At 35.7% G+C, this 26,127-nt stretch overlaps 2 protein-coding genes across 3 annotated transcripts in view; one reads left to right on the top strand and one right to left on the bottom strand.

The window, feature by feature from the left end:
• Positions 1-680: 680 nt before the first annotated feature.
• LOC113233631 lies at positions 681-11,126 on the bottom strand. Its single transcript, XM_026468793.1, has 5 exons — positions 11,033-11,126; positions 10,590-10,858; positions 4,457-4,615; positions 1,753-4,278; positions 681-1,543 (listed from the first exon to the last, which is right to left on the bottom strand). The coding sequence occupies exons 2-5, from the start codon at positions 10,765-10,767 to the stop codon at positions 1,461-1,463; spliced, it is 2,946 nt and encodes a 981-aa protein (XP_026324578.1). The 5' UTR covers positions 10,768-10,858; positions 11,033-11,126; the 3' UTR covers positions 681-1,460.
• A 3,152-nt stretch (positions 11,127-14,278) lies between these two features.
• Positions 14,279-26,127, top strand: part of LOC113233563 — a 161,335-nt gene continuing 149,486 nt past the window's right edge. For both annotated transcript variants that reach the window (XM_026468690.1, XM_026468689.1), the window contains exon 1: positions 14,279-14,499. In XM_026468690.1, coding sequence (XP_026324475.1) covers positions 14,445-14,499 — 55 coding nt within the window. In that variant the 5' untranslated portion in view covers positions 14,279-14,444. The remainder of the gene's footprint in view (positions 14,500-26,127) is intronic.

Raw genomic sequence — 26,127 nt, 5'->3', positions numbered from 1 at the left:
CATATGTATATGTACATAATTTTTTTATTTTTTTCTCGGCTTTTCGCGGTTTTAGCGTTAACTTAAAATAACAATAATGAAAGGAAACGGGATTAGGAGTGTCTGTAACAATATCCACGTGTCAAGTTGACTTCGTCAGGTGCATGTTTTGTATTGTTACAAGACGTAACATATCCAAAAAATATTATTATTATGCATCTTCCGGCTATATATATATATAGTGTCTCAGAGGTTATGGTATTTACTTGGCGGTCGTCTGCCGCCTTCGGTAGACTACTTCGCCTTGCCGAAGGCGACGCGCCCAATCGCTTCGGTTGCATACGGCCGTCATTAGACGACTTACTTGTACACCGGGTACTTACAGGCTTGGGCGGGCAAGCGAAGGTTGCCTAACTACTTAGTATAAATGTGTTAATAAAACTTACTAGTCTTATTCATTGGGCTCATTATGCCCTAGGCTTAAACAGTATAGGTTTAAAGGAATTTTGAAAACAAAAACCAACACGTTTGTAAACAAAATCATTTTATTGATCTACGAAGTTGTAAGTCTAAAGTAAACACTACAGACGATCTGAAATCAAAAACATATTTCACTAAATGCAATTTTTTTAAAGCCTAGTAAGTTTGCGACCAAGAAATGGTACAGAATATTTTTTTATTATAATTATTTATAGGATTTTATTAATGGCCAAAAAGAGTACAGGAGAACACCCGGCGCATTAAAAATAGATCCAAATCAATCTCATAAAGAGAAAAATGTGATGTCTACATTTTGAAATAAGATTTAGATAGAATAGTTATTTGTCTTATCAATTTGTCAATCAAATAAAATCACAGACATGTTTTTGCGGTCATTCATGTACTATGTCACAGTTTTAGTCCAATGTAGAAGGGAGAAACCAATATTGTGATATTAGATTTCGTTGTTTAAAGACTTTATAAATTGGTGTGTTCATATACTTCAATATCGCAGTAGGAACTGTTTGTCTATGTTTGATAGTTCTGGTGGTAGAAGAGGAGTTGCACAAAATGTGCGACTTCGATGTTAATGATATGACCTGCGGATGACCTAAATCATCAATGACCCTTTTGACTAATTAAAAACAATGGTGGGTCGTACTAGTATTAAATTGATGAAAACTAATTCACAATATAGAAACATAAAAAATTGGATTACAATATTGTATTCCCTGAGCTTATAACTAATACGCTTCGTCCATATTTGGACTGAAAAGAAATTTTAAAATATTTCGAGGTAAGTCGATATAGGCAACTTACTGGAAGATATGCGAGGAGGCATTCAAAGATTTATAATCAATAGGCTCATATAAATCAGTAATTCAGCAAGATGGTTTTCAAAGGGTACTTTATGTTTTTAAATCGTCACTTGTTCAATTAATTCCATTGAAATGAAATAATAATATCTGAAGTTGCCTATCATGACTGACGAGTTTAAAAATTTATTCCCTTTTACGCTTGCTGCTTCGCAACCTCCTTCTATTAGTTAGGATTGGTGCAGATTGCCTTGTTCTCGGTGTTGATTCTGGAAAAATAAAGTAATAATAAGTTAAAAGTAGTTCTTAAATCTTAACTCTTTGCAGAAAGATTTAGAATTGGTTAATTACACCATAGAACATGACATGATAGAACAGTCATATAATTAAAGACAATAATATAAAATAATGTTTCTCTTTTCAAAATTAATAGCAATACTTTAATGGTACATAATGTTAGTTCATGAATAAAACTTACTTCTGCATGTTACAGTAACTGGCTTACTTGGAAGCTCTTCTTTAGTGCTCGCAATATTGACAGCACTCTTAGACTTTGATCTAGTACTTTTTTCCAAAATTTCAGTCTCAACTTTCTTCGCGCCTGCCAGTTTTTTAGATCTTGTTGATCTTTTATTAGGTTTTTTATCAGTTACTTCAATTTTGTCAACATCAATGTCTGTCGAATTCTTTTGTCTCGTCTTTGTCACTTTCATGGAGTTTTTGATATTTTTATCCCGTTCATTGTCAGAGTTCTGTTTAATTTTCTTAGAAACTTTGACTTTCGGTGTCTCTTCGTCAGTGCTTTCGTCACTAGAAGTTTTGGACCTAGTCGTTCTAGATCTTTCGATTTTCTTTTCCGGTTCGTCCTCACTGCTGGTACTATATGTTTTCTGTCTAGTTTTTTTGAATTCCTTCTTCCCTTTTTTATTAGATCTGGTAAATCGCGGAAGAACTACAACGACTTCCTTCTTAAGAGTGTGTTGTTTTATTGCTTCAGCTTTTTCTCGGGCTTCCCGTTTTTCTTTCATTCTATGAACTTTGACCATGGCTGGTGTATATCCTTCCAAGCCTTCTGTGGAATCTTCCCAATCTTTAGGATTTTTCCCGCTGAGCTTCTTCTTTAGATTAGCTATCACCTCTTTCATAGCATATGTGGGGTTCATGTCTAATAAGTAATCCTTGTGAAGTAACGGAGATTGGGGGTTAGATTCGCTACCGTCCGAGGAACTTGATAGTTTCCTGATTCGATATTTACATGTTTCTTCATCATCGTCTTCATCATTATTAGTATTGACAATTGCATTTCTTTCTTTGCGGATAATGTCCTCTGGGTTTCCAGCTAATATTTCCGCCCAAGTAAACTGTCTTGCCGATCCCATGAAGTTCCCAAACTTTCCAATGCTGTTTCTATGTTTCTTTACACCACGACGTTTCTTAACGAGCTTTTGTTTAGAACGCAAATTCTTTGGAGACAGTTTCTTGCCGAAAATGTCGTGTGGGAGTAAAGATTTTTTAAGTCGGGCGACTAAATCCGCGTCGGAAACAAAGAAATTTCTGGAAGTGCAGGGTTTTCTAACTCCATCACTGGAACAGTTCAATGTTTGTTTCAGTAGTTCCAATTTTAAGTCGTTTTCGAATGACGTCACATTTTCTCTTTCATAAGCCTTTTTGATGCCGTTCCTGGCTAAAAAGTCTGCAGGACTGCTCTTTTTTCCGAATCTCTTTGAGTAGCACAATTTACGACTAGTGGGAGACATAGAAGTTTGTGCGAAATTCAGACACAAATCCTTGCTACACCCATTCTTGAGGAGCTCACTTTTAAATAAGCTTCTACAATAGTCATAATCAGGTTTGTCCGTAAATTCCAGACTTGTGACGTATTCAAGGTATTTCTCCATGAATTGTGGATAAAACTCAGTCTTGAAACAAGTTTTTAGGAAGGATTTGATATCACTCATGAAGTTTTTCTTTAAGGCGTGAACTAAGTCCGGCTCGGCGAGAACTTCTGATGTTTTCCAAGGTAAAGAACCTGTCAGCCAGTCCAGTAAATTGTATCCAAGAGTTTCCAAGTCCGATCGTCTTGAATGGGCCCCAATGTGCGAATCTCTAGAGCTGTATTCTAACGTTCCGTCGTGTGCTTTGCGAGCGTCCATTCCAAAATCTTTGTGGTTCCCTTCTGAGTCCAAAAACTTTGAAGCTAATCCATAGTCCAGCAGGTAAATCTGCCCATTTGATTGTGACAACACTGCTTCTTTGTGAATTTGGTCCAAATTAATCTCGGATTCACACTTAGCTTTCTTTTTGACGTCTTGAATAAACTCTTCGGAAGTACGAATCAGATTCTTATGCCCAAAATCATCAACAAGTTTCTGATAAGATTGGTCGGAACAAACGGAGCTGTTCAAGTCTTCATAGTTGACATAATTAGAAAGTTGTCGCAGGTTAAAGGCGTGGTGCCTATGCAGAGTCCTGCTGTCTTTGTCAGACAGAATTTTTCTCAATTTCTTCTTCACATTTGCGAGTTTTACATTATTATCTTCGTCTTCGGAATTATTTGCAGACTTCTCGTTAATTATGAAATCCTCATCGTCATAGTAGTTTGAGGTTCTAGATTTTCCAGTCTTGGCCTTTCTGTGTTTTCCAGACAAAACACCAACTTCTTTAGTTTCTTTTTGGAATGATGGTGTAGGTTTCAGCAAGGGAAATTTGTTCACTTTTCCTCCATCAAATCCGAGCATGAGATTAGAGCTTTTGATATCAGAATGTGTGTAACCTTGTTCGTGAAGATATTCGAGGACATCTAAAATCTGAATAGCTAATACAAGGACATTTTTAAGGTCAAGTATTTTAGTTCTCGCGATGACCTTTTGTAAATCAATGTCATAGCGTGGAAGGACGAGGAAGCGATATCTGGTACCACTGTTTTCATCAGTAAAGGAGCCACTAGATATATAAATGGGCATGCCTAAGTGCTTCAGCTTATTTTGTTGACGCCAAGATTTCACTAGAAAAACAAACAAGTTTAAATGAGCAAAATAATCAATCAATGTGCTAGAGTTTAAAGTCAAGGTTACTTGAGAACCGTAACGGTTGGACAATACTACTATTGTTATGCTGGAAAGAATTAGTGAATTGATTGCCTTTTAATTTGCTGACGTCACTCCATTGGATAATAGTCATACCTTTTTCAACCTGAGCGGTTCTGATGAGGCAATGTACTTCAACAAAAAGCGGTCCATTGGTGTGGGGTTCGATCTTAACCACATATCTGGCGTTAGATTTGGTGACTTCCTTTTCTACATCATCAGACGCAAGATAGATACGACCGAAACTACCTCTACCTGTAAAAATAAAAATATTTACCTTAAAATGATTATGGATTAGGATTTATATATATTCAAGTCAAAAGATTTTGCCTACGCTGTATTCCATAAAATGATTGAATAGTATTGATAGTTCATTAGTAAGTGTAATAATGGAAGTATACTTCGAAAACTAAACGTAAGTGACATTAAAAGAATATAATATTTTTGTATGTTCGATATTCAGTTAAGCCTCTGATATGTATTACTACTATTTAAACTACTTCCTTTGGAAATGAAAAAAAAAGTTTCTTTTTATTTTTTCGCGATTTAAATACGGAAAAATAGTTTCATTTCCTATGTGTAATAATCGCGAAAACCTAAGAATTCTACTTCCTTTGTTTAAAAAGTCGAATTCACATAACTAACATAACTTCTATTACAAAGGAACACACGAGCAGTGACAGCCTAGCTTGAAGAACGCTTGTCTTCAACGTTGCCTACGTTGGAGACAATGCGATTTTGAATGTCAATTCGACATCGAATCTTATGTCAATTTCTATATTATAAAACGCTAAATACTTCTAACACGGTAATTTATAATAACACGTCGCGAATGAACCGAAACAATCGACTAAATAAACAATGATATAAGGAATAATACGTAATTACAAAGAATTTCAAAGTCGACCTATCAGGTGGCCGTGACACACGGCCAGAGCGAGTCACAGTAGTCTTCGGTGACCTGGTGTGGGAGTCTCAGATACGTCGTCAGCAGAAGTATAACGAGGGACAGGAACGTATCCCGGTATATCACAGTGTAGGTATCTCTGACGGGATAGGACATTGTACGGGTTGTTCCTTCTCTCCGGAGGCTGTTCTTTTGGGTTTCAATGGATCCATATTTCTATTATTACTTTTGTAGGTTGATATATCTTCACGCTCGCCACAGTAACGCGTTATATAATAAATAACCATCTTAAAAGTGTTTTGCGTTTTATTAAAATGCCTCGCATCACGAGTGTTATTCGAATCATGTGCAATGTTAAATTTATATATTTTTTATTTTAACTTTACTAATAATTACTTGGTTTAATTGTGAAGAAAAAGATCGGCTACGAGCACATAGGGAAATTTGTGAGGTATGTTATCTCGTTCCGTGGCTGTTGAGCACGCCCCGGTTTGGCATAAAAGTAGCTGGTCCGACCAAGCCGGGTCGAAGGAATTTTTCTTTGTGTTTGTTGGATTTTGTATCAATAATAATAACAAAGTAAAAAGTCAATACTACCTACTTTTCATCCATTCACGCTACTGGGGATGCCATCTCAAAGAGACCCCAAACCACATTGAGCCAACGTGTTGGACTATACCATAAACCTACTTCTAAAAGTAGACTTATACCTAGTAAGGGTATATGCATAGGTTTATGATAATTATTGATCACGATATAGACGAGATTTTGAAAGTTAAAAGCGAACGATATCACGTGCCAACCCTAATTCCATACTAGTAATACTACAGAGTAAAACAAAACCAGGCTACATCAAGTTGCTTTGAATAAACACATCAAGTCATGAAGTGGTCTAAGTACTGGAGGAACAAGTTTTCTCTATGGATTTTAGAGGCCATTGCACTTGCCATGTTCAATGTGTATATTGGTAGTTCGCATCTATGATCAATCATCATGTCTAGGTTTAGGTCTAGTACAATCAAATACATTCTAGTTTCGCGATAAGTACTTTGGTGTATGGAAGTGTCGCCATTTATTTTCGACTTCATCCAGTCACGAGATTTGTATTTAGAAGGCACACATGTTCATTTTTTTACAAAGGAATAATTGTTAATACAGTAGGTGCCCTGTCATGGAACATAAAACCTTAAGTCTCCTGTATTTAGGATTTGTTTAGCTCTACCTGCCTTTCAATATGAAACTCCAATATTATTTTCGAGGTAGAAATAGGTAGCGCTGTGGCACTTACAAAGACGGGTTTTGCAAGGACAGAAATCGTACCACCAATAGGAACAGTGTTTCTTTTAAGCATTTCCGGAATATACTGAACCGATTTTCCTGACATTCTGAGCAGAACAAACGGAAAGAGCTTAGGAATCAAATCTTTCTTTTCAAAAGTATTAATGATTATATTTCTTCTATTATAAACCAAATTTCATTATAATATCCAAGACCCTACCTACGTCCGCGAGGCCCATTTGCAACACCTAATTGTCGCACTAAATTATTCTAAAAATAGGTTCCTCGAATTCATTATCCTGTCTTGCCGTGTGCCGCGTAATGAAGGTTCATGAATATAATATATTCGCAGCGAGCAAGCCATCCTGCAATGCGTCTTGTGAGACTCCACACGTGGGTCATACGCAGGATAGTGCGTGAGTAACATCGAGTATATAACCAGGAATAGAGACGAAATAAGGGCCATCCCTGGCAACTCACCAGGTAAATGGGCCTTATATCTCTTTCAAATATCAACTTTCGTTTGCGGTGAAATCACAAATTTAGAAAACTGAAATAGTACAGGGCCAACAACTGACCAGAGTGTACGTCTTCGTATATTCCAAAAATATTATGTATTTATTGTAATAAAGATAATATCTCTAACAATGGGGGCTGTTCTATTCGGTGGTATGGGAAAAACAGCAAAACATCTAATTACAAAACAAACGGAATCTCATTAAATATGTAATTTTGCAATTTACGTCCATTATAGCAAAGCTCAAGTTAATCTGGTCGTTTTGAAGTGAAACAATTGACGACACCCGACAATTGTTTCGAATTCGTGCTGGCTCCGATGGAGCGCAGTTCGATTTTGACAGAATAGTTTTCAAACAAATTAAACGATATTTCGTCTCTTTTTTATATACTCGATGATGAGCAATCTCCTGCCTGCGCGGCGTACTGCCATGCAGGTAGTGAATGGGCCATTTTATACGGGCTTATCAAGAAATAATATATTTGACAATAAGCCGTTCAGGTTTGAATCTGCCTTTATTAACATAATTAATCCACCGAAGGAAATTTTCTTAGTTTTCGATCTTTGTATTAAAAATTGTAACAACTAGGGAACTAATTTCAAAAATGATTGATTATCAAATCATGATACTAAAACATCGTGATATTCAATATACTTTACTTAAGTTATAATTCAAAGTGATTTATAATTTGTTGCTCGGTAGTAACTATATGTTAGTTATTGCCTGGGTACTGGTAAGTACAACTTTGTCTATCCAACGTAACTTGGTTTAAACATTAGTGGAAACTGTTTTGGCTAGTTTTTATATATAGTGACGGGACGAACAAGTCGAGGTAAGCGACACACCTGTCCATAACATTTGCGGTGTCGCGAGTTTTAAATCGCAAAGGTCTGATGGATACTGCGCCCGTTACCCTGAGACATAAGTTGACTTGAATTTCACCAGCACCCTTACCCTTCAAAACTGGAATGCAGTAATGTTCACATTAATGCTTGGTGATAGAAATAGTCAAGGTGGTAATTACTTCCCTAGAGGAACTCTTTAACAAGGAGTTCTACTACTACTAAAGTCACCACTGTGGCCCAAAGGTTTGCACTGTGGGCACTGGATGCGGCGGTCCCAGGTTCGTTTCCCGGTAAGATGAACATGGGAAAATAACTTTTTTGAGTTAGTTCTGAACTGGGCGCCCAATGCCCCAGAGTGAACTCCGTTGATTTGGTACTCATAGTACATGGAATTCCCTAGTTTAGAGATTTAGAGACCAGGTAATTGGCGTGGCTGTCTGGCACATTATTATCATCTATGACAACATAACAAAGAGCAGAACTACTTATATGCTTACAACATTTTTCGTTTTATATATTCATTTGGTGAAGAGTGTAAGATGGTGACGGTATACATTGTAATAGGTTAAGTAATTTTCCGTTCCGTCCGTTCCGTTTGGCATTGGAATAAAAATAACGTAATGGACAGGAGTATATATTTGTAAAACTAGCTGGTGCCTGCAACTTCGTCTGTGTAGAATAAGTACTTCGTATAGCTCATAGTTAGTAGTTAGCTAGTAGAGTACTATAATAATTATCATAGTTTTATTGGTCCTCCATACAAACTTTTAAACCTATTTAAACCCCTTTAAGATTTATTTAGGCATATTAGTACAAAATCCAAAATATTTATCCATTGAGCAAAGCTGAATGTAAAAAAACACTCTCCGACTGGCTCGTCAAACATTGTCATCACTCCCTAATGTTTAAAACTTTAAAATATAGGTAATGTGCAATTTGCACAGCCCATACTAACAAAAAAATTTGGAGCATTCTGTAGAGAGACCAGTAGATGACAAAATCAAAGTCACAGGATGCGAATGGGAGAGACTAGCATGACTATGCATGGTGGATGACTACAGAGCTACTATACAGAGTTGTAGATGATGGTAATAATTAATATATTCTTAAATGTATAGTATTTGATTTTTACACTGTATTTTACAGGCTTTAGAGATAAACGACTAACTTTTAATTTTTTTAAATGGCAATGACCATTTAGGCTTGCTGAATTCTGAGTTAGTATCTGATATGTAGTTTCCATTTATTAGATACTACAATGTGCCGTCATATATTCTGGTACAAACATGTCCATGACACTTGAATAATTTTACAAAATTTATTCAAGATAATTTATTTCAGTTTCAAATACAATTTTGTATATTTGTAATCTTATTTATTTACAGTATATTAAAAAATCAAGTGCGAAAAAGTGTTTATACTGAATGAAACATTTAATTACTACCAAACATAAAACTGGCAATCTTTAATAAAACAAATATAACATTAAGTCCCCAGTCCTAATTGCAGGTTGTTTATTAAATTGACACCAGCAATGAACACAATTAACATAATGTTACTTAAAAATTGCAACTTTTTACCAAAACGGGAAGCTTACGTTAAATGTATAATTTTCAAACATCATCATCATATCAGTCTCCCCCAAAGGTTGCCAGACTAGCCGGTCGGACGTGACGTGCATCAATCTGTTACCCGCCGTCTTTAACAGGTCATCCGTTCATCTAGTAGGGAGTCGACCCACTGAACGCCTTCCAGTTCATGTTCTCCATTTGAGAATCTTTCTGCCCCAACAGTTTTCAGTTTTACACTTCAACTTGCTAATATTTTGAGCTATGTTGGTGACTTTCATTCTTCTACAGTTCTCCTCATTTCTGATTTGATCACGTAGAGAAATGCCTCATTGAGTGACTTTGAGCTTTTTTATGAAGCCCATAGTAAGTGATCACATTTCAGAGCTGTAGGTCATCACTGGCAACATGCACTGCTTAAAGAAGACTTTTCTTTTCAAAAATAATTACAGATTTTTTACTACAAATTATTGCCTTAATTTTGAATATAATATAAACTAGCTGAATAATTTGGTATCATGGCATAATATGGTATCGCAAAATCAATATAAGTCAAGTTAGCGTAGTATTAATGGCTGGTATCGAATTAGTACATGTGTACGAATTATTGTCATAATGTCTATATCACCAAACACTGTAGAGGCTATGGCGTTGGCCAGCAACAGCCTCTGAGTACCTAATTGGACTCTCTCAGGACACAAAAGTTACGATAGAGAATAGAGGCTAGATTTGGCAATTAAGCAGTTAACACACCTTTGTGCCTCGTAAGAAAGCCCACTAACAGGCATAAACTCTTGGGCATGCTTAAGGCCCAGCCAGATGAAATCTAGCCATCCTAATAAAGATAATAATATATTCTGTTGTCCTCTTTTCTTTCCAAACAATCACCCTATATTGTTTTGTGGGAGTTGTGAAATTAGACTGCGCTTGGAAAACTTCAAGAAAAAGATGAAACCATCTTCTACATACCAAAAAATAGCTTTTAAGACATCGACCATTAGCACTTCTTTATATCTAAGTTTACTGAATTAAATGTGAAATTATTAAGGAAATTTAGAAAAATATCTGGCACTTTCTCAAACGAGTACGAAATAAACCGGGCATGGAACTCACCTATAGGCTTTCCGATGCGCCATTTCTTTTGGAGCACATCACAAAAGACGATTCCCGGAGGTAGGGCTTCGTCGTCGCAGAAACTCACGTCCAGACTAGGTGAAAGCTCGTCAGACAATTTGGTCTTCTTTTTAGGATGTACAGGAACCTGTGCTACTTCAATTGCGCGCCGTGGCATCGTGAAACCATTAAAAAATCCCTACAATGAAGTTCAATGATCCCCAAAATATTGTTCTCCCCATTCGCCGTCTTCAACGTCGGTTTCTAAACTAAAACAAACGCGACAACTTTAAAACTCAGTGCTTACATGCTCTTTATAATCTAATTAAGGATAACGTGCATAAAAATGTGAGGAATCAAATGCAATTATCGGTAAAAGTTATTCAACAAATAGAGTAGCTTAACATCTCTACAACTCGTGACATTGAAGCCAAACAACTTACTTTTAAGTGAAGCCGTGCCGCCGACTGTTCGATATTGGAACACAAGAAACTAAGAATAGAACACAAACAATAATTACCCTATTTGTCTAGGTCTAAACATGAAAAATTACACGTTAAATAACAACTGACTATAACTTCGCCATGTTGTTAGAGAATCAAACGATCAATGATTGACCACAGACTGTATTTGCTTTCGGATACAACTGTCAAATAATACACTTTTCGAACATGGTAAAGTGAAGTTGTTTTTTAATATTTATTTTAAAGTTATTTTACATCATATTGCATAACATTGTCACAAATATTTATTAATTACTTTTAAAACACGCATGCACTCAATTTATTTATTAAATTTAATCCACATACTGTACTTAAATTCATAAATCAAACAATTGACTTGGATCTTGAAATGTATTCGAACGCTAAGTTCATTTCCGTGACGTCCCTCACTTGCTGTAAATTCATTGGTGGAAGAACCCTAGGTAACCGTTAGATAAGCAATGATAGTCCACTACGCTTTTTCTTTGGATCTTCGAACTTCAACTTCATAATGAAGGAGCAGTGTAGACCGCCCTATATGGCAAATTATTTTCTATTTTCCATAATTTTTTGGACTTTTAAATTTATGGTTTCTGATTATTTTGTTTAATCGATTATGTAGTTAAAATACAGCGTATTTTACAATTATTGTGAAGTTTTTAGATCCACAAACCATATTTGAACGCAAACTTGTAACAAGTAAATATTGTCATTCAGTACAAGATTACAATAATTGTCATTCAGGTGGCGTGTAAAGCCCTGAAATCCAAGCTTACTTTGGAGTGCTGTACAAGGCAGTGCCATTTCGATTACACTATATAGGTTACCTTACCGATTTCTGCCATCAAGTAGTAATGTGGCATTACTACGTTCCGGTTTTGAAGGATAAGGGTACTGGTGAAATTACATGCACATGGGATGGGACTTGTAAACTTATGTCTCAGAGTAACGGGCGCTGGGGCAGTGCCCCTCAGATCTTTGCGATTTAAAGTTCTGATTGGCACTGCAACTGTCATGGATAGACGTGTCGCTGATCATCAGGCGCACGACTTGTTCTTCCCGTCACTTAATATTATAAAAAAAGTTTAGGTTGGGTTGGGTGAAGTTACGGGGAACGTCCCTGTAACGGCAAGAATGGGGCGGCAGCCCATAACTAGCTTATATAATGGCATGATCGAATTTTGGTTATCAGGGTCCTGGTCAAGAGCGTACGGAAACCCTAGTTACAGTTACAGATTTGTCGCGCAGGTTCTCATCAGCGCGGTAACGAATAAACATTGGTCTTGTATAGGGTAAACAATTGTCTAAGTAGAATAGATTTGACAAACTTGCAGATGAAATTGCCGTACTTTAATATCCTCCTAGAATGTGACTCTAATTCGCAGTAGAAGTCAAAGATGCCTGAGGTCGGATTCAAATTTTTCCTGTACTGAATAAGTTTTATTGCGCGGGTCGAACGGCAGGGACATTTGAGAAATGTATGTCGTATAATATATGTGTTCCATTTAGTTCTGTTGATATGAAATAGTAGATTGTACAACAAGTGCATAAAACGCGTCATTTTACCCAAGACGAGTATATCGACGAGGATACTTAAGTCGAGGGTAAAATGAGTTTTATGAACGAGTTATACACTGCTTTTCACTTCGATTACGAGGAAATTAAACAGCTATATTACAAATAAACGATAACACAACTATTGCCAAAAAAATAAGAACTTTCCGCCAATGTACTACTTTTTTTTTCTACACGTGACTCAGGTCGCGGACTACATAATGCTCAGTTATATTTTACAAGCTTTTGTTTTTTATGCATTTCTATTTCTTATAATTTATTAGTATTACCTAGTATAGTATTGTATTATCTGTGGTATTACTATTGCCTACTTTTTTAATTTTGTAATATAACACGGATAAAAAACCAAAAGTAAAACTTTATTTTATAAAGTTCTAGTGCGTGTGGCTTTTGGCGCAGGCGTCATTGCCTCGGTCTTGAACGACCATTTTATTTTGTGCACTGGAGCATAAAATCCTATTCTACGCAGCCTACACCCAGCATAAATACGAACTTAAGAGCATGAGAAGTGAAAAAGATCCTTGGTGTATGTAAAGATGATGTAAAGTAACTATTGAATAAAGCGGTTTTCTTGAGATAAGTTTGTGTTTTTTTTTCAGTCGTGAACATGTTTGGGAATCGTGTTTTCACACCGTATAGTAATCAGCGCACATCCTCAATTTTACTATAAATATTTTTTCCAGAGTGATTGATTCAACACTTCCACTATTATGCGGCATCAATCAAAGTCGATACAACCTGAACTCTCGACGACGACGACGACTCTTATGCAGAAGATGTATAGCATTTATTATGAATCCGGAGCATGTTTAAACTCAAGGACCTACCTTTTTTGACGACCTCCGTAGTCGAGCGACTTGCTCACCGGTTTTCATGGTGTCGCCATCTATGAAGTCTAAACTAACTTTTCTGTATTATCTCTGGGCGTTTCTGGTACTGTCGTTGTTTCCGATTTCCGTAATATAAGTGCTTTAAAGTTATTTACTTTTGGGATCAAAACAACGTATGCGATGTTATCTAATACATTATCTAAAATAATTGTCTAATAAAGTACATAAACGCATGATTATGGGTATTGCCCTGGGGAACCATGCGTAACTAATCTATCTATACTAGAACTTTCGTAAGGAGATTTAGTACATTTTAGTAGCAGTAGAGGTCGTTGTGAAAGATATACGCGCACATAGGACTTGTGCGCATATTTTATGAGACGTGATGTTACGTGATGACGAGTGGAACGTAGTTCCCGTCACTATAATCATAAAAAAATGACATTACATCAGTCTGGGTCGCATTACTCACAGTAGCTCACGGGTGAGGACTTACATATTAATATCAGAGAATTTAATAATCAAATATTTAAAACGTTGTACAAACATCTTTGCACAACGTACGCACACTTTCAATTGCACAAGGAAGATTGAAATAGAAATAGAAACCGACAAGCTAGACCACAATAAGTTCCATTTAATCACACACGTACCTATACTAAATCTTGCATTAAACATTATAATGCTCGCGTAGGACGTATAGGGAGGCAGCAGCGTAGGATGCAGACCGAGTGCATGCGGGAGGAGGAAAGCAACAGGGGGAGGGAGAGTAAAGTTTTTCATTCACTTGTAAGTTGTCCGTCGTGGGGAGACGTCGTGCGTGATTCCCGCTTTCGCTGCTCCACGCGAATTTATCGCGATGTCTTTTTGTTTATCAACGATTTAGTGTTTGGTGACAAAGAAAACAAGCAATGTGTTCCCTTTTAGTTATGAAGATGTAAAGTTCGTTAAGTAAAGTGCTTAAGAAGATGGACGGTGCGAATGCTGACTCAGATCATTCTATGAATTGGGAGGATTTTTTCGGTCAGTATTATATTAACTTTATTATTAAAATTTAATAATTTGTTACCTACTTTATTCATTTCACTCTTTTTTAATACAAATATTTCATACTGGCTGACATGGAACAGTGTAATGTTTATTATAAATTCTATCTGTCTATTTGAATATTAAAACGTTTTATTGGAAATAACGTTTCGAAATTCAAAATGCAATCTAGACTATCACTGATCGTGAATTTCCCGAGGCTAGGACAGGTTTATGCAACATTTCCCCTTTTGGAGGCACAACTCTGGTCTTGCACATGCAATCGCGACGCAGGCACTCCATGGTACACGTTCATTTTATAAAACGTGATCAATCATTTTAACAGAAGAAATAATACTTCTTGTTCTTGGTTTACCGAAATAACATTGGAATTTTCGCTCGCCTATTTATTAGCGAGGAATTTTAAAACGACAAAAAGTATAATGTAAGTGCCAATTACGCCACGAGCAAAAAGTGCGTCTTCCATGGGCAAAGATGCATTTACATAAATAACAACGTAAATAAAGGAAAATACCTAAGTGCATTTTAAAAATCTAGTCCAAGTTGTTTCTCTTTAGTGGCTACTCCACAAGGTAAACGAGTTCTTACCTACTCTATTACCTTCTGATAAAATTCGTAATTAGCCTTTTCTTGTGATATCGTCTGCGTTTAGGAAATTGGCATACCTTGTGGGACGTAAAATTTAACATTTCCATTCATCTAATTTAGATAAGCTGTAATCATGTGAATTTTTTTAATTTGTCGCCTTTAAAAAAGTATTTATTGTATTTATTAGTGAGAAGTACTATTGTCTTGACACTTTGAACTTAGGAACTACAATTTTCTTGACACTTTGGACTTTGGAACGTTCTTATCGCAAGCGATATAGGGTTGAATTTAAATGTTATAATGTTGTTGTGGTTGTGTTGAAATTGTTTACGTGTTTATAAACAGATAAAAATGAATTTTGATCAGAAAGTTTGTAAGAGTGCAATTTATTATTAACTGCAAAAACGAGGAGGTTCTCAATTCTATGAATTTTTGTTTGTGAATGATTTAGATTATTCCTTTTGCTGTTGGATAAGGGATACCTTAGTAGTGGCTCCATTCAAATTTGAAGAGAATATTCAACCTCTAAGGGTGGCAAATCTGGGTACTAAGCCGGTTTATTGAATTTCACCCAATTTCCATTAACCGATTTTAACAAAACTTGGTACATAGAAGTAATGTAATGAAACCACCCAACCCATGAAAATAAAATGTTGTGGTAACCTAGAATTGATCTGATGATATAAATGGTAGACAGATGAGACGATCTCCTCAACACTATACAGCAGTTACCTGATTTTAAGCTCATATAATTAGGTTTGACGAGACTTCTATCTGCGTTTTTGCGGCCGCGGCAACAAACAGTGAAAACCGATCAGGTCTGTTTTTTAATATATAAATAAGTTATTACATACATCGGTTCTTTAATTTACATCTATAGCTTTATTTAAAAAGCACCTAGTGTATCAGTATCAGGAAGATAGTTCAAAAATAATCTCATTACAGAGTACTAAAAAACCGACCGACCGATAAAAAGCCGGTTAAAAACTGAGGTGTATCAATAACAATAACATTTTCACGTTGTGATTAGGCGAGTACGGCTGTATCATTAATTATTATAGTCAATAAATGAACTAATTTGGTCTAAGTTACTATTCCTGAAAAGCACTGCATGTTCTTTGTACAGGGTCAAGAGCATATCAAGCTTTACACTTAAGACTTAAATCCAACTCTGTGCCGTTTACGATAACGGTTCAAAGTACAAAGTGTCAAGCTTTATGTGCTCTTAACTGTACCATATTGAATAATGTTTGTTAAAAGTATCTTCCACAAGCCTCACATTATGATTCAACGTTATTATAAGCAATAAAATTATAGCTTCGAACTTTACTAGAAACAAAGAATCCGGCAATTATTGAAAAGACGCTAAAGGTTACTTTTTTGCATTGGATTGTATTCCTTCTTGTTTTTGCCGCGTTGTATACACGAAGAACCACACGCCGATGGGTATAAATTGTTGAAACTTGGACCACAAGTCGTTCATGGTAGAGTTTAGAATTCGATATTGCTATATCGACAGGTAAATATACTTTTGCATATTTTGTACGCTTACTGTTAGTTTGAATGCTAACTTATGCTAAGGTCACTATAAAATGGATGACTCATGCATTTTGTTCCCACTGGTAGCGATTTTTGACAAAAACTAACTTAGCTTAGAAAATATAAAAAATGGGAAAAGAAATGTTATCACAATTTGCATGTTTTCGACAAAAAACATCGTAAGTATTGAATTTAGTGTAGCTGATAAACAAAGGCAAGTTTGTGTATTGTCAAAATTCTTATAAGAGAATCTCTGTTCTTCCTAGAGCTCAAAACATTTGACTCAAAATCATCAAAATGTATGTAAGTATGTTCCACTTACGTCACCTGACCATTGACCTATGCACCTGGCCATAATTGTAGTCTTTTTTCTTTTTTTTTTCTTTCAAAAATATTCCAAACAAATCTTTTAATGACGTATGTTCGTATTAATGCACTAGGTATTTGCTTTGTACTTAGTTGAGTTGACTTTATATAGAACCTAGCGCACTTATCGCAGGAATTCACAGATAAAATGCTACACAACAACTTATTTAGTCAAAAAGATAATTAACGTTCTTCATAAAAAAATGTCAGATAAATATTTTTAAAAGTTATGCCAGAAATCAGTGCTACCAATATACGGGATTAAATACGAGAACAGAATTTAATGAAGTGCGCTTCCTCTGAACCTACACAACCGGACGTTCTTAATTCGAAATTCGACAGTTGGCGCCTATATAAAAACCGCTGTGGTGATTTTTTATTAGCGCTCGGTGCTATACTGAGCTGAATTATAACTGCCGTTTTATTAGTTCTGTTCTAGAAGGATAAATAAAATTGTCGTATATAGTTACAGTTTTTATTATTCTATTTTAAGACCATGTGAGAAAGAGATAAAAGAATCGAGGTATTTTTAAAACGATTTAATTTCAATTTTAGGAGGTGATTTCGACATTAACTCTACAAATTATAGTTCTAGCTAGTATAATATAGTACGTATTTATCAAATACCTTCCGTATAAAACGTGTCACTGCAACCATAAACAATAGTAATCGTTAGTCATTGTAACAACAGCTGCGTTCGACTTAGTCACTAAACACAACATGGATTTGTATGGCGCTTATTGCTAGGTCCACCTTAATTTACATTAACACGTTAAATGACACTAAGCTACGAGATAATTCGTTGTTAATTTGTATATAACGGAATAGGTCTTAGAACAAGAACAAAATGTCCAATAACAACAATGAAAGTATATGACTTTTTAACAAATGAGGGAATGAATCTGGGGTTTACTCCGTCCGACATCCGTCCGAAACAATTACTTTCAAATAAGTAGTACTCGACCAAATCAAAGGCAATGTCAAGTATGAAGCTTCATTCGCGTCATGTATTTTTTAATTTGGTCGAGTATTAATTAATTGTTATTAGTACATTATTGCAGACGCAGGGAAGTAAGGGATTGCTGGACGAGTATGAGGTACAAGGACGAGCACGAGCGAGGCCTTGTATTAAATACGAGTCAAGCAATCCTTGTTCCCGCCGAGACATGTATAGATTTTTTCTCAAACAGTGTGAAGAAATAATAAAAGACTAAGGAGTTCAAGTAAAAAATATTAATTAATATTAAAAGTAATACTCGATGTGTTAGGACAATTGCTAAAAGAAAATGTTATTGTTTTCCCAGGCACATTAATAGTAGTCTGCTGAACTTCTGATGATGTATTTGAATTTGTATCTATTATTGTATTTTCGTTATGACTAGCACTCATTTTCGCGATCAAAATACAAAAAAGACAAAAGAATACCAAACATTTTAATTTAAATGTTACCGCTATTTTCTTTTCTTTTAAGTAAACAGTACGGGTAGGTATTTTTAATTCTCGCAATTATGAACACTGGTCAATTGGAGGTATGAGTTTTACTTTTGTCCGTTTACATAGTTCGTTATGTTATTAGTAGGTAGGTTTAAAAGTTTAGAGAAGAGGACAGTAATTGATTTTTATACTTATTTTGCAGGCCTTAGCCGGAAAGAAGTCGCATGGTCCATGAATGACAAACTTTCCGTGTTCGTTTTTTGAAAGTACCTAATGCAAACATTTCCGAGCATGTTTGGGAAAAATTATTATATTATTAATTATTTCACAGTAATTGTTTCGGACTTATGTCGGACGGAGAACGTTGAATTTCACCCACTTTTCGTTAACAGATTTTAATAAAACTTGGCACATAAGTGTGTTATGGTGACCTAGATCTGATCTGATTATGGAAATGACAGACGGAAGAGAGGAACTCCTCAGCAGTGTACAGTTGCTACCATGTGTTCAATGGGCTCATACGATTTGCTTAGACAAGGACTTCCATATACATTGTAGTGATCGTTGAGGAGACCGCGGTAACGAACACAGCGAAAGCGGAAATGCAAACTTTTAAGGTCTTTTTTAATCCTTAAGTGTTCTAAAGATTGCAATAAAGAATATTGTTTCATTTACTATTGATGTTCGTGATTCATCTCGTTGCTAGTACCACTAGAGCTCATTGTGAAAGAGTTCGTCCAGGGAAGTACTGCCACGTTACCTATTTCTGCCGCCAAAAAATTTTTTTAGATATCATGAAAAAACCATAACCCAGTTTTAGAATATTGAAATTGTTTAATGATATTTGAACTATGCATCGTTGACTTACGTTAACTAAATTTACCTGTTCTTAAAAGAGAATTTTGTGCTCTATATTTGTGGACGGCAGTACTGTGTTCAGGTTTTGAGGGGTGCTGGTGATATTACAGGCACTTGGGGCTTGTCAACTTATGTCTTGGGGTGGGCGCAGTGGCAGTGGGCTAAGATCTTTGCGATGTAAAGCTCCGAGTGGCACTGCAACTGTTATGGATAGGCGTGTCACTTACCACCAGGCGCACGAATTGTTCGTCCCGCCACTTGGTATTATTAAAAAAAATATTTCAAGTGTAATAGGAATTGCCCTAGAAGGTGAAAACCCGGTGAACTGTAAAACTAATCTAGTTTAACTAGTACAGACTCCAGTTTCTCACAACTGCTTTTATTTATAGCATTTTGTCTTTATTTAATGTATTTTTTTTGTATTTGAGAAATAAAATCATTAATTAAATGAAATCAAATTCTTTATTGCGTATTATGTTGTACAAATGTAATAATTTTATAATAAAAATAAATGTCATGAAACAAACATGAACCCTGCAATCCTAAAAAATACATTTATTTATTTACAAGCAACAAACAATAATCTATATTAAATTAAAAATAAAATAAAATTATAAAATAATTAAATACCATAAAATTATGCAAATTAAACATATTAAACAAATAATAAAATTGAAATGAAATTTAATTAGGCATATGGAAAAACGATTAAATCTCCAAAAATAAACTTTAAATAAAATTGAAAGAAAAAAACGATAACTTATTATCAGTTTTGTTAATATTTTAGACATATTTTTTTAAACTTGTGTATTGCCATAATTAAATAACGATAAAGAGACGGTAGCCTTAATTAAAATAAATGATTTCTGTATACATCGAACGTTTCGCAAATGGTCATCAGCAATCAGATTGCGCCATCATATGCTGCAACGACTGGCGCCACCATATCGATAACGTCTGACTACCTGACACTGTGCGTCCTTAGACACGCGATCGCGACACGACTTGTCCGAGTTAAATCTATTAAAATAGTTCAAAATTATTAATATTATCACGATTCTGGGAGTGATATATAGGGCTACTTGTAAAGTACAACTACGCAGGACTATATTACTAACATCATAAACAACAACTTTTGTTCCATGTCACAATGTACAAAAATAAAAATATTTAACCTCCTAAGACCCAGCAAACTGCTATGGGATAAGCGCTAAACGCCCAATGTACCTTAAAATGTATTAAATCTAATTACATGCTTCAGGCCGAAGCAAGGATGCCCTTGGTTTTGTATGGAAACGTATTTTTCTAGATACCATATGGAATATGGTATCTGGAATTAAATTTACCTTAAATCCTATGCGAGTGTAAAAGTTACTCAAAATGAATTCGTTAAAAGATTTAATTTGTGTATCCAAGAAAATGGAGCTCATTTCGAGCAACTAATTAGTTAGATTACCATTTTTTTCGTTTTATTAAAATACGTTAAGATTTCATGGTTTGTTTTTTTCATTTAACTAACCAATTTTGTGAGAGAGATTTTATTCTTATAATTAACCCTATCGATCGATGCAATAAAAGTGAAGGGTGCATTTTTTTCAGATTAAAGCGGGTTCGATTCCCGTGTGTTGCTAGAAATTTTCGAAAATCTATGAATGCAGTTTTATTTCTTTTAAAAAATAAGGGAATGTTTCCTTTAAGTAAACATTTCTATCTCCAGTATTTAGAGTACTTTCCCTCCAGGCGGCATTACAAATTTCCATCCCGTAATATAGAGATGCCACGAATAGTGATTTGGCCGAATACCGAATACCGAATATTCGGCGACGCTCTCGGCCGTAGTCGTATATTAGACTACTGAATGTTCGGCGTAAAATCTGTGCATTTCACGCGCGACCTGTTACGACCTGTCTCATTGCGTCGCGTGTGGAGGTAACAGTGGTGGGTTGTTTTTATTAAAAAATGATAAAACGATAGAATATATAGATACATTACAGTTTCTGGACTGGAGATTGATTTTTATTTGAAAACTGTTCGCCTAGATCGGACGGTAGATCCTTCCTTACAAGTAGTGGTCAGCAAACGCAAAGCAGTGTCCAAGCCTGTCAAAATTTCCTAAGATTTATCTACCGTCTCCTGGCAGCAGTGTTTATAGTGAGAGGCTATTTTCAGAAGCAGAAATTGTTTATGAGGAAAAGCGCAATCGTTTGTAACCAACCAATGCTGAAAAAATTGTTTTGATTTATCACAACCTGCCACTGAATGATGTTAACTATTTTAAAGCAATAATTTATGATTAAAATACGTGAGTCATTGTGAATAATATTATGTGCCTTTATTCATTATTTGGTATTCGATCGTATAGTCGTATTATTCGGCCGAATACCGAATACCAAAAAAAAGTGGCCGAATGGGCCGTATACCGAATAGTAGCCGAATATTCGTGGCATCTCTAATATATAGATCGGACTAAACGGTGATTAATCTGTGCAAAAGAAAGCACGCGGGAAGCGTTGCTAAACAACTAATACATACGTATTACTAAATACAGGTGATCTACTCCCGTTCACCGTCCAACATGCGTCTGAAGCAATTACTGTCAAATAAGTAATATTCGATCAAATTATAAGACGCATGATGCGAATAAAGCTTCATACTTGGTATTGTATTTTGATTTGGTCGTGTATTACTTATTTGACAGTAATTGTTTGGGACGGAGAATGCGAGTAGACTCCCAGATCTTAAAAATGTTAGATAGTACAACAAAAACTTAAAATTTTTGTTTTTCATATGTTTATTATGTTTTGTATGAAACTATGGAACAAAAGATGTTAAAATTTTTATTGATTTTTGTTTTTTATTGTTATAGTCAACAATAAAAAATTTTAATACAACGAATAGCGACATCTCTAGCCAGGGCTGGTAGCTGTAAAGGTATCTAACTGGGTGACGAAATACTTAATATCTCATAGATCTATCTATCAACAAACACATAGAAAAATACATAAAAATACGTGCGGTTCGCTGGTTAATTCCGTTGCTTAGTTGGTATCGCTTTACCAGACGCTGTGCCAGACGCTTCTGCCACGGTATGCTAGAAGACGTCGGTTCGAATCCGGCCCGATCGAAGGAATTTTTTCTGAGTGTTCGATCTATGTATTAATAATTATAACGAAAGATGTTGTTTATGACGCTTGTAATATAGTCCTGGGAGATTGTTAGCATTTTAAAAATATACTATTAATCTCCTTTCAGTCAAGGGGATCCTTTTAGTCAGTAATAGATAAATAAATAAATAACGCACACACTCAACATAGCCCCGCACTAGGGAAACCCTGGGTCGCGGGTGCCATGGACACACACATAGACAACCACAAATTACACCGAAACTCACGAGAGAAATAATTGTAGGCCATAAAGCTATTTCTCCCGGCCCGGGAATCGAACCTGGGACCTCTGCGTGGCAGTCCGGCATGGTAACCGTTTGGCCACGGAGGCAGTAAAATGTATGTGCAGTTGTATGAGCAAAAGACGGCTGGATATACTACTATACACTGATAAGTTATAACAACATATTGCATTATTTTTTTTAAAGTTACCAAGTGACGGAATGAACAAGTCGTGGCAAGAGACGGTGGCCAGCGACACGCGTGTCCAAAGTAATTGCAGCGCCACTCAGAGTTTCAAATCGCAAAAGTCTGAGAGGTACGGCCTTCGCGCCCGTCCTGTGCTTGTAATTTTGCCAACACGCTTATGAGTCGACGCTACCTTATCGATATTACCTTAGCTCGAAATCAATATTTTCCCGCACTGCGCGAGTCGAGCGGCAGGGGCGCCGGCTTTATTTCAGAATCTATTTTTTTACAAACGAAATTGAAAAATTTGAAAAATATATGTCGTATACTGTACGTGTTCTATTTAGTACAGTTGGTATTTAAAAGACATCATTGGTATGTTTAAAGTACCTATTGAATACAGCGGTTTTTTTTGTAAAATTTCGTGGTAACTTTGTGTTTTTTTCTGTATTCCACGCCGTATAGAAATCAGTGTATATCCTTAATTTTAATACACATTTTTTTCAAAACGATTGATTCAACTTTCAGTGTTATGCGGAGTCAACCAAAGCCATTTGATGTAGCATCGACTCTTAAAATGTAGGCGTAAAGTACGCCACTTTATAGTGATAATTATTATCACATTGCCATGCGCTGCTGGCATCGCACAAGCATGTCCTGTAGACTGTAGTGTAGCCTGGATAGTCCTTTTGGTGTCCTTGTGGAGGTTTGCCATTTCTTGAAACTGTTAAACACGTTACACCGTTAAACGTATATAAGAAACTATTGTATTTGTAATTTAGTATGATGAGAGATATCACGTCTGCTCGCTTCAGACATTTTGTAGAGAGTGGCGACGGCACGAATTAGAGAACAATTCAAAATTTCCAAAGTAAGTGGCCAGGGACCAGAGAAAAGGGTGATAAAAGGTGGGATGGCGATGAAAGGTCGCATCGACACGACGTGATCAATCAAAGCGCGCTCGTAGTTTAAGCTACAAAGTGTCCCTAAAACAATTATCAAAGATGATTGATTCAAAGTTCCACAAAATGCGAACCATTACGTCAGCATCACAAATGCGGTTGCCACAACGCCGCAACTGCGGGCGACTGGCGCCGCCGTATTCGTATCGCAGACACAAACACTACGGTTTAATTAAACCCAACTGGTGAATTATCGAATCGAATGCACCAATTTAATATTACATCCAATGTAGATCTAGTGTAAGTTTGCAATTTTGCAACACTTCAACGAATAAAGGTCGATTTACATTGATCCAGGAGCTGAATTGCCAGGTTGCGTTGCCTGGAGTTGTTAGTGTAATCGTGTGTCTGATGAAAGGTTCTGTTTCTAATTTTACAGTATTGGTTTCTTAGTGGAGCAAAAAGTAAAAAGAAAGCAAGTAGAAAGTAAAAGTAGAAAAATCAAACTATACCTCTGAAACTATGTATATAGTGGTAGGTATTTACATAATATTCATAGGTCGCATATTAAATAATTGAAACACCCTCCATTGTTCATAAACCTTACACTGATATGACTGATGCCTATTCACTTTACCTTTGCAAAATGCTTCAAATTTGGAACGTTCTATCTCCTATTCGAAATTCATAATTTTTTTCTGTGGCTGTTTGCAAAGCAGTCTCGGGACGCTTTACGTGTAGCTTGTGTTTGTATACTTGTTCCACACCCCGGACACTCCATACAACGGTCGAAAGTTATTTACCTACTACTACTACTACATACAGCAAGGTGATATCTGCACATGCGCAAATGTGTGCGTAAGTGGCAGGGTGACCAATCACTTTCTCGTACGTGGTCAGAGCGGCAATATAACGAAACTTCTAACGCGAATCTGTTATCTATAATTCTATTAATAGAATCCTAATAATTACACATGTTTATTAAATATTTATATCAATTATATTTTTCATTAATTCAATACCAGAATAATCCTGAAGGTTTAAAAAAAATATATAAAAGCACCTAAAATGTTATATTTTGGACAGCTACTTTTAAATAAGGTAACTAAGGTATTTGAAATTGCGTGTCCAACTTTATCATTACATAATTAGTAATTACATTCACTACATATTTATCGGCAATATAAATTGAAAATTTGTGAACCCTTGTCTACTAATTTACATCTCATTATAATGATATAATAAATCTGTATCATAATACGTACGTGTATACGTACAAGTTTCGTAATGAATAAATGAAAACTATATTCAAATAACAAAGCCGTCTTAGCGTCTTAGAAAACGGCTCGCCGACAGCCTTTTAGCCGTTCAGTCAATGTGACCGTCAATGTGCGGGGTTTGGTGCGGTATCTAAAGCTAGAGGGAGGCGGAGAGTGTCCATTCTCGTTACTTTTTGTTCTCTGCCTGTTCTGTGTATTTGTGTATGTTTGATATTATGTAATTTAAATTATCTATTTTTTACTAAAACTGATTACTTTCTTTGTCTAATTGTTGCTTGTGTCTAATTTTATTTATTTAGTGATTAATTGTCTACGATTATTTGAACTTTGATTTTTTTTTGTACGTAACGTGTAACATAATATTTGGATTGTGATGTTCCAATTTATGTGAGGCCAAGGTAGAATAACGGCGAAGGTAATTAGCATATTCCTCAGATACCTCAGAATCAAAAACAAACAAGATGAGTCATAGGCCCTTAATTTTATTGTTTAAAATTTACGCATTTTGCATGTCAAATAAAGTCGATTTTATTTTAGTTTAGAACCATTTGTCAAGTTTATTTTAAAAACGGTATAATTTCATTACATAGGCTCAATTTATATTGCGGAAGCGAGCCAAAATCTTCCGCGGAATGCTCGAGCATTCTCGAGCATGAGCTAGACATCCGCGGAGGACTTTGGCTCCTATCTAGTTTGTACGTTACTCAATTGACCATAAAGTTCATTATGCTATGTACAATATCGTTACAAAATTTCGCATCCTTTCCGTTCCGCCGCAATATAAATTGAGCCTTACTATTTTTACGGAGCTATCAAACTGTATAACTGAAACTGTACAAGTGCCTTTAACGTATTGTTTACATTGCATACCGCAATATACACTTAGTCTTTTGCATTCACGAGACATTGTAAACTTCAGCAAGAATCCCACTTAACACATACGGCCTGTGAACAGTCCCGTTATGATTTATGTTACATTGCAACTTAGGGTCAAGCCACATACAATCAGCACGAAAATGCAGTTCACGTAGTAGATCACCGAACCGAGTACATTTGGTTAATCGT

This window comes from Hyposmocoma kahamanoa, unplaced genomic scaffold, assembly GCF_003589595.1.
Source record: "Hyposmocoma kahamanoa isolate Upper Pololo Valley unplaced genomic scaffold, ASM358959v1 79, whole genome shotgun sequence".
NCBI lineage: Eukaryota > Metazoa > Arthropoda > Insecta > Lepidoptera > Cosmopterigidae > Hyposmocoma > Hyposmocoma kahamanoa.
Note: the sequence above shows the minus strand (reverse complement) of the source record. Positions and strands in the feature narration are given on the sequence as shown.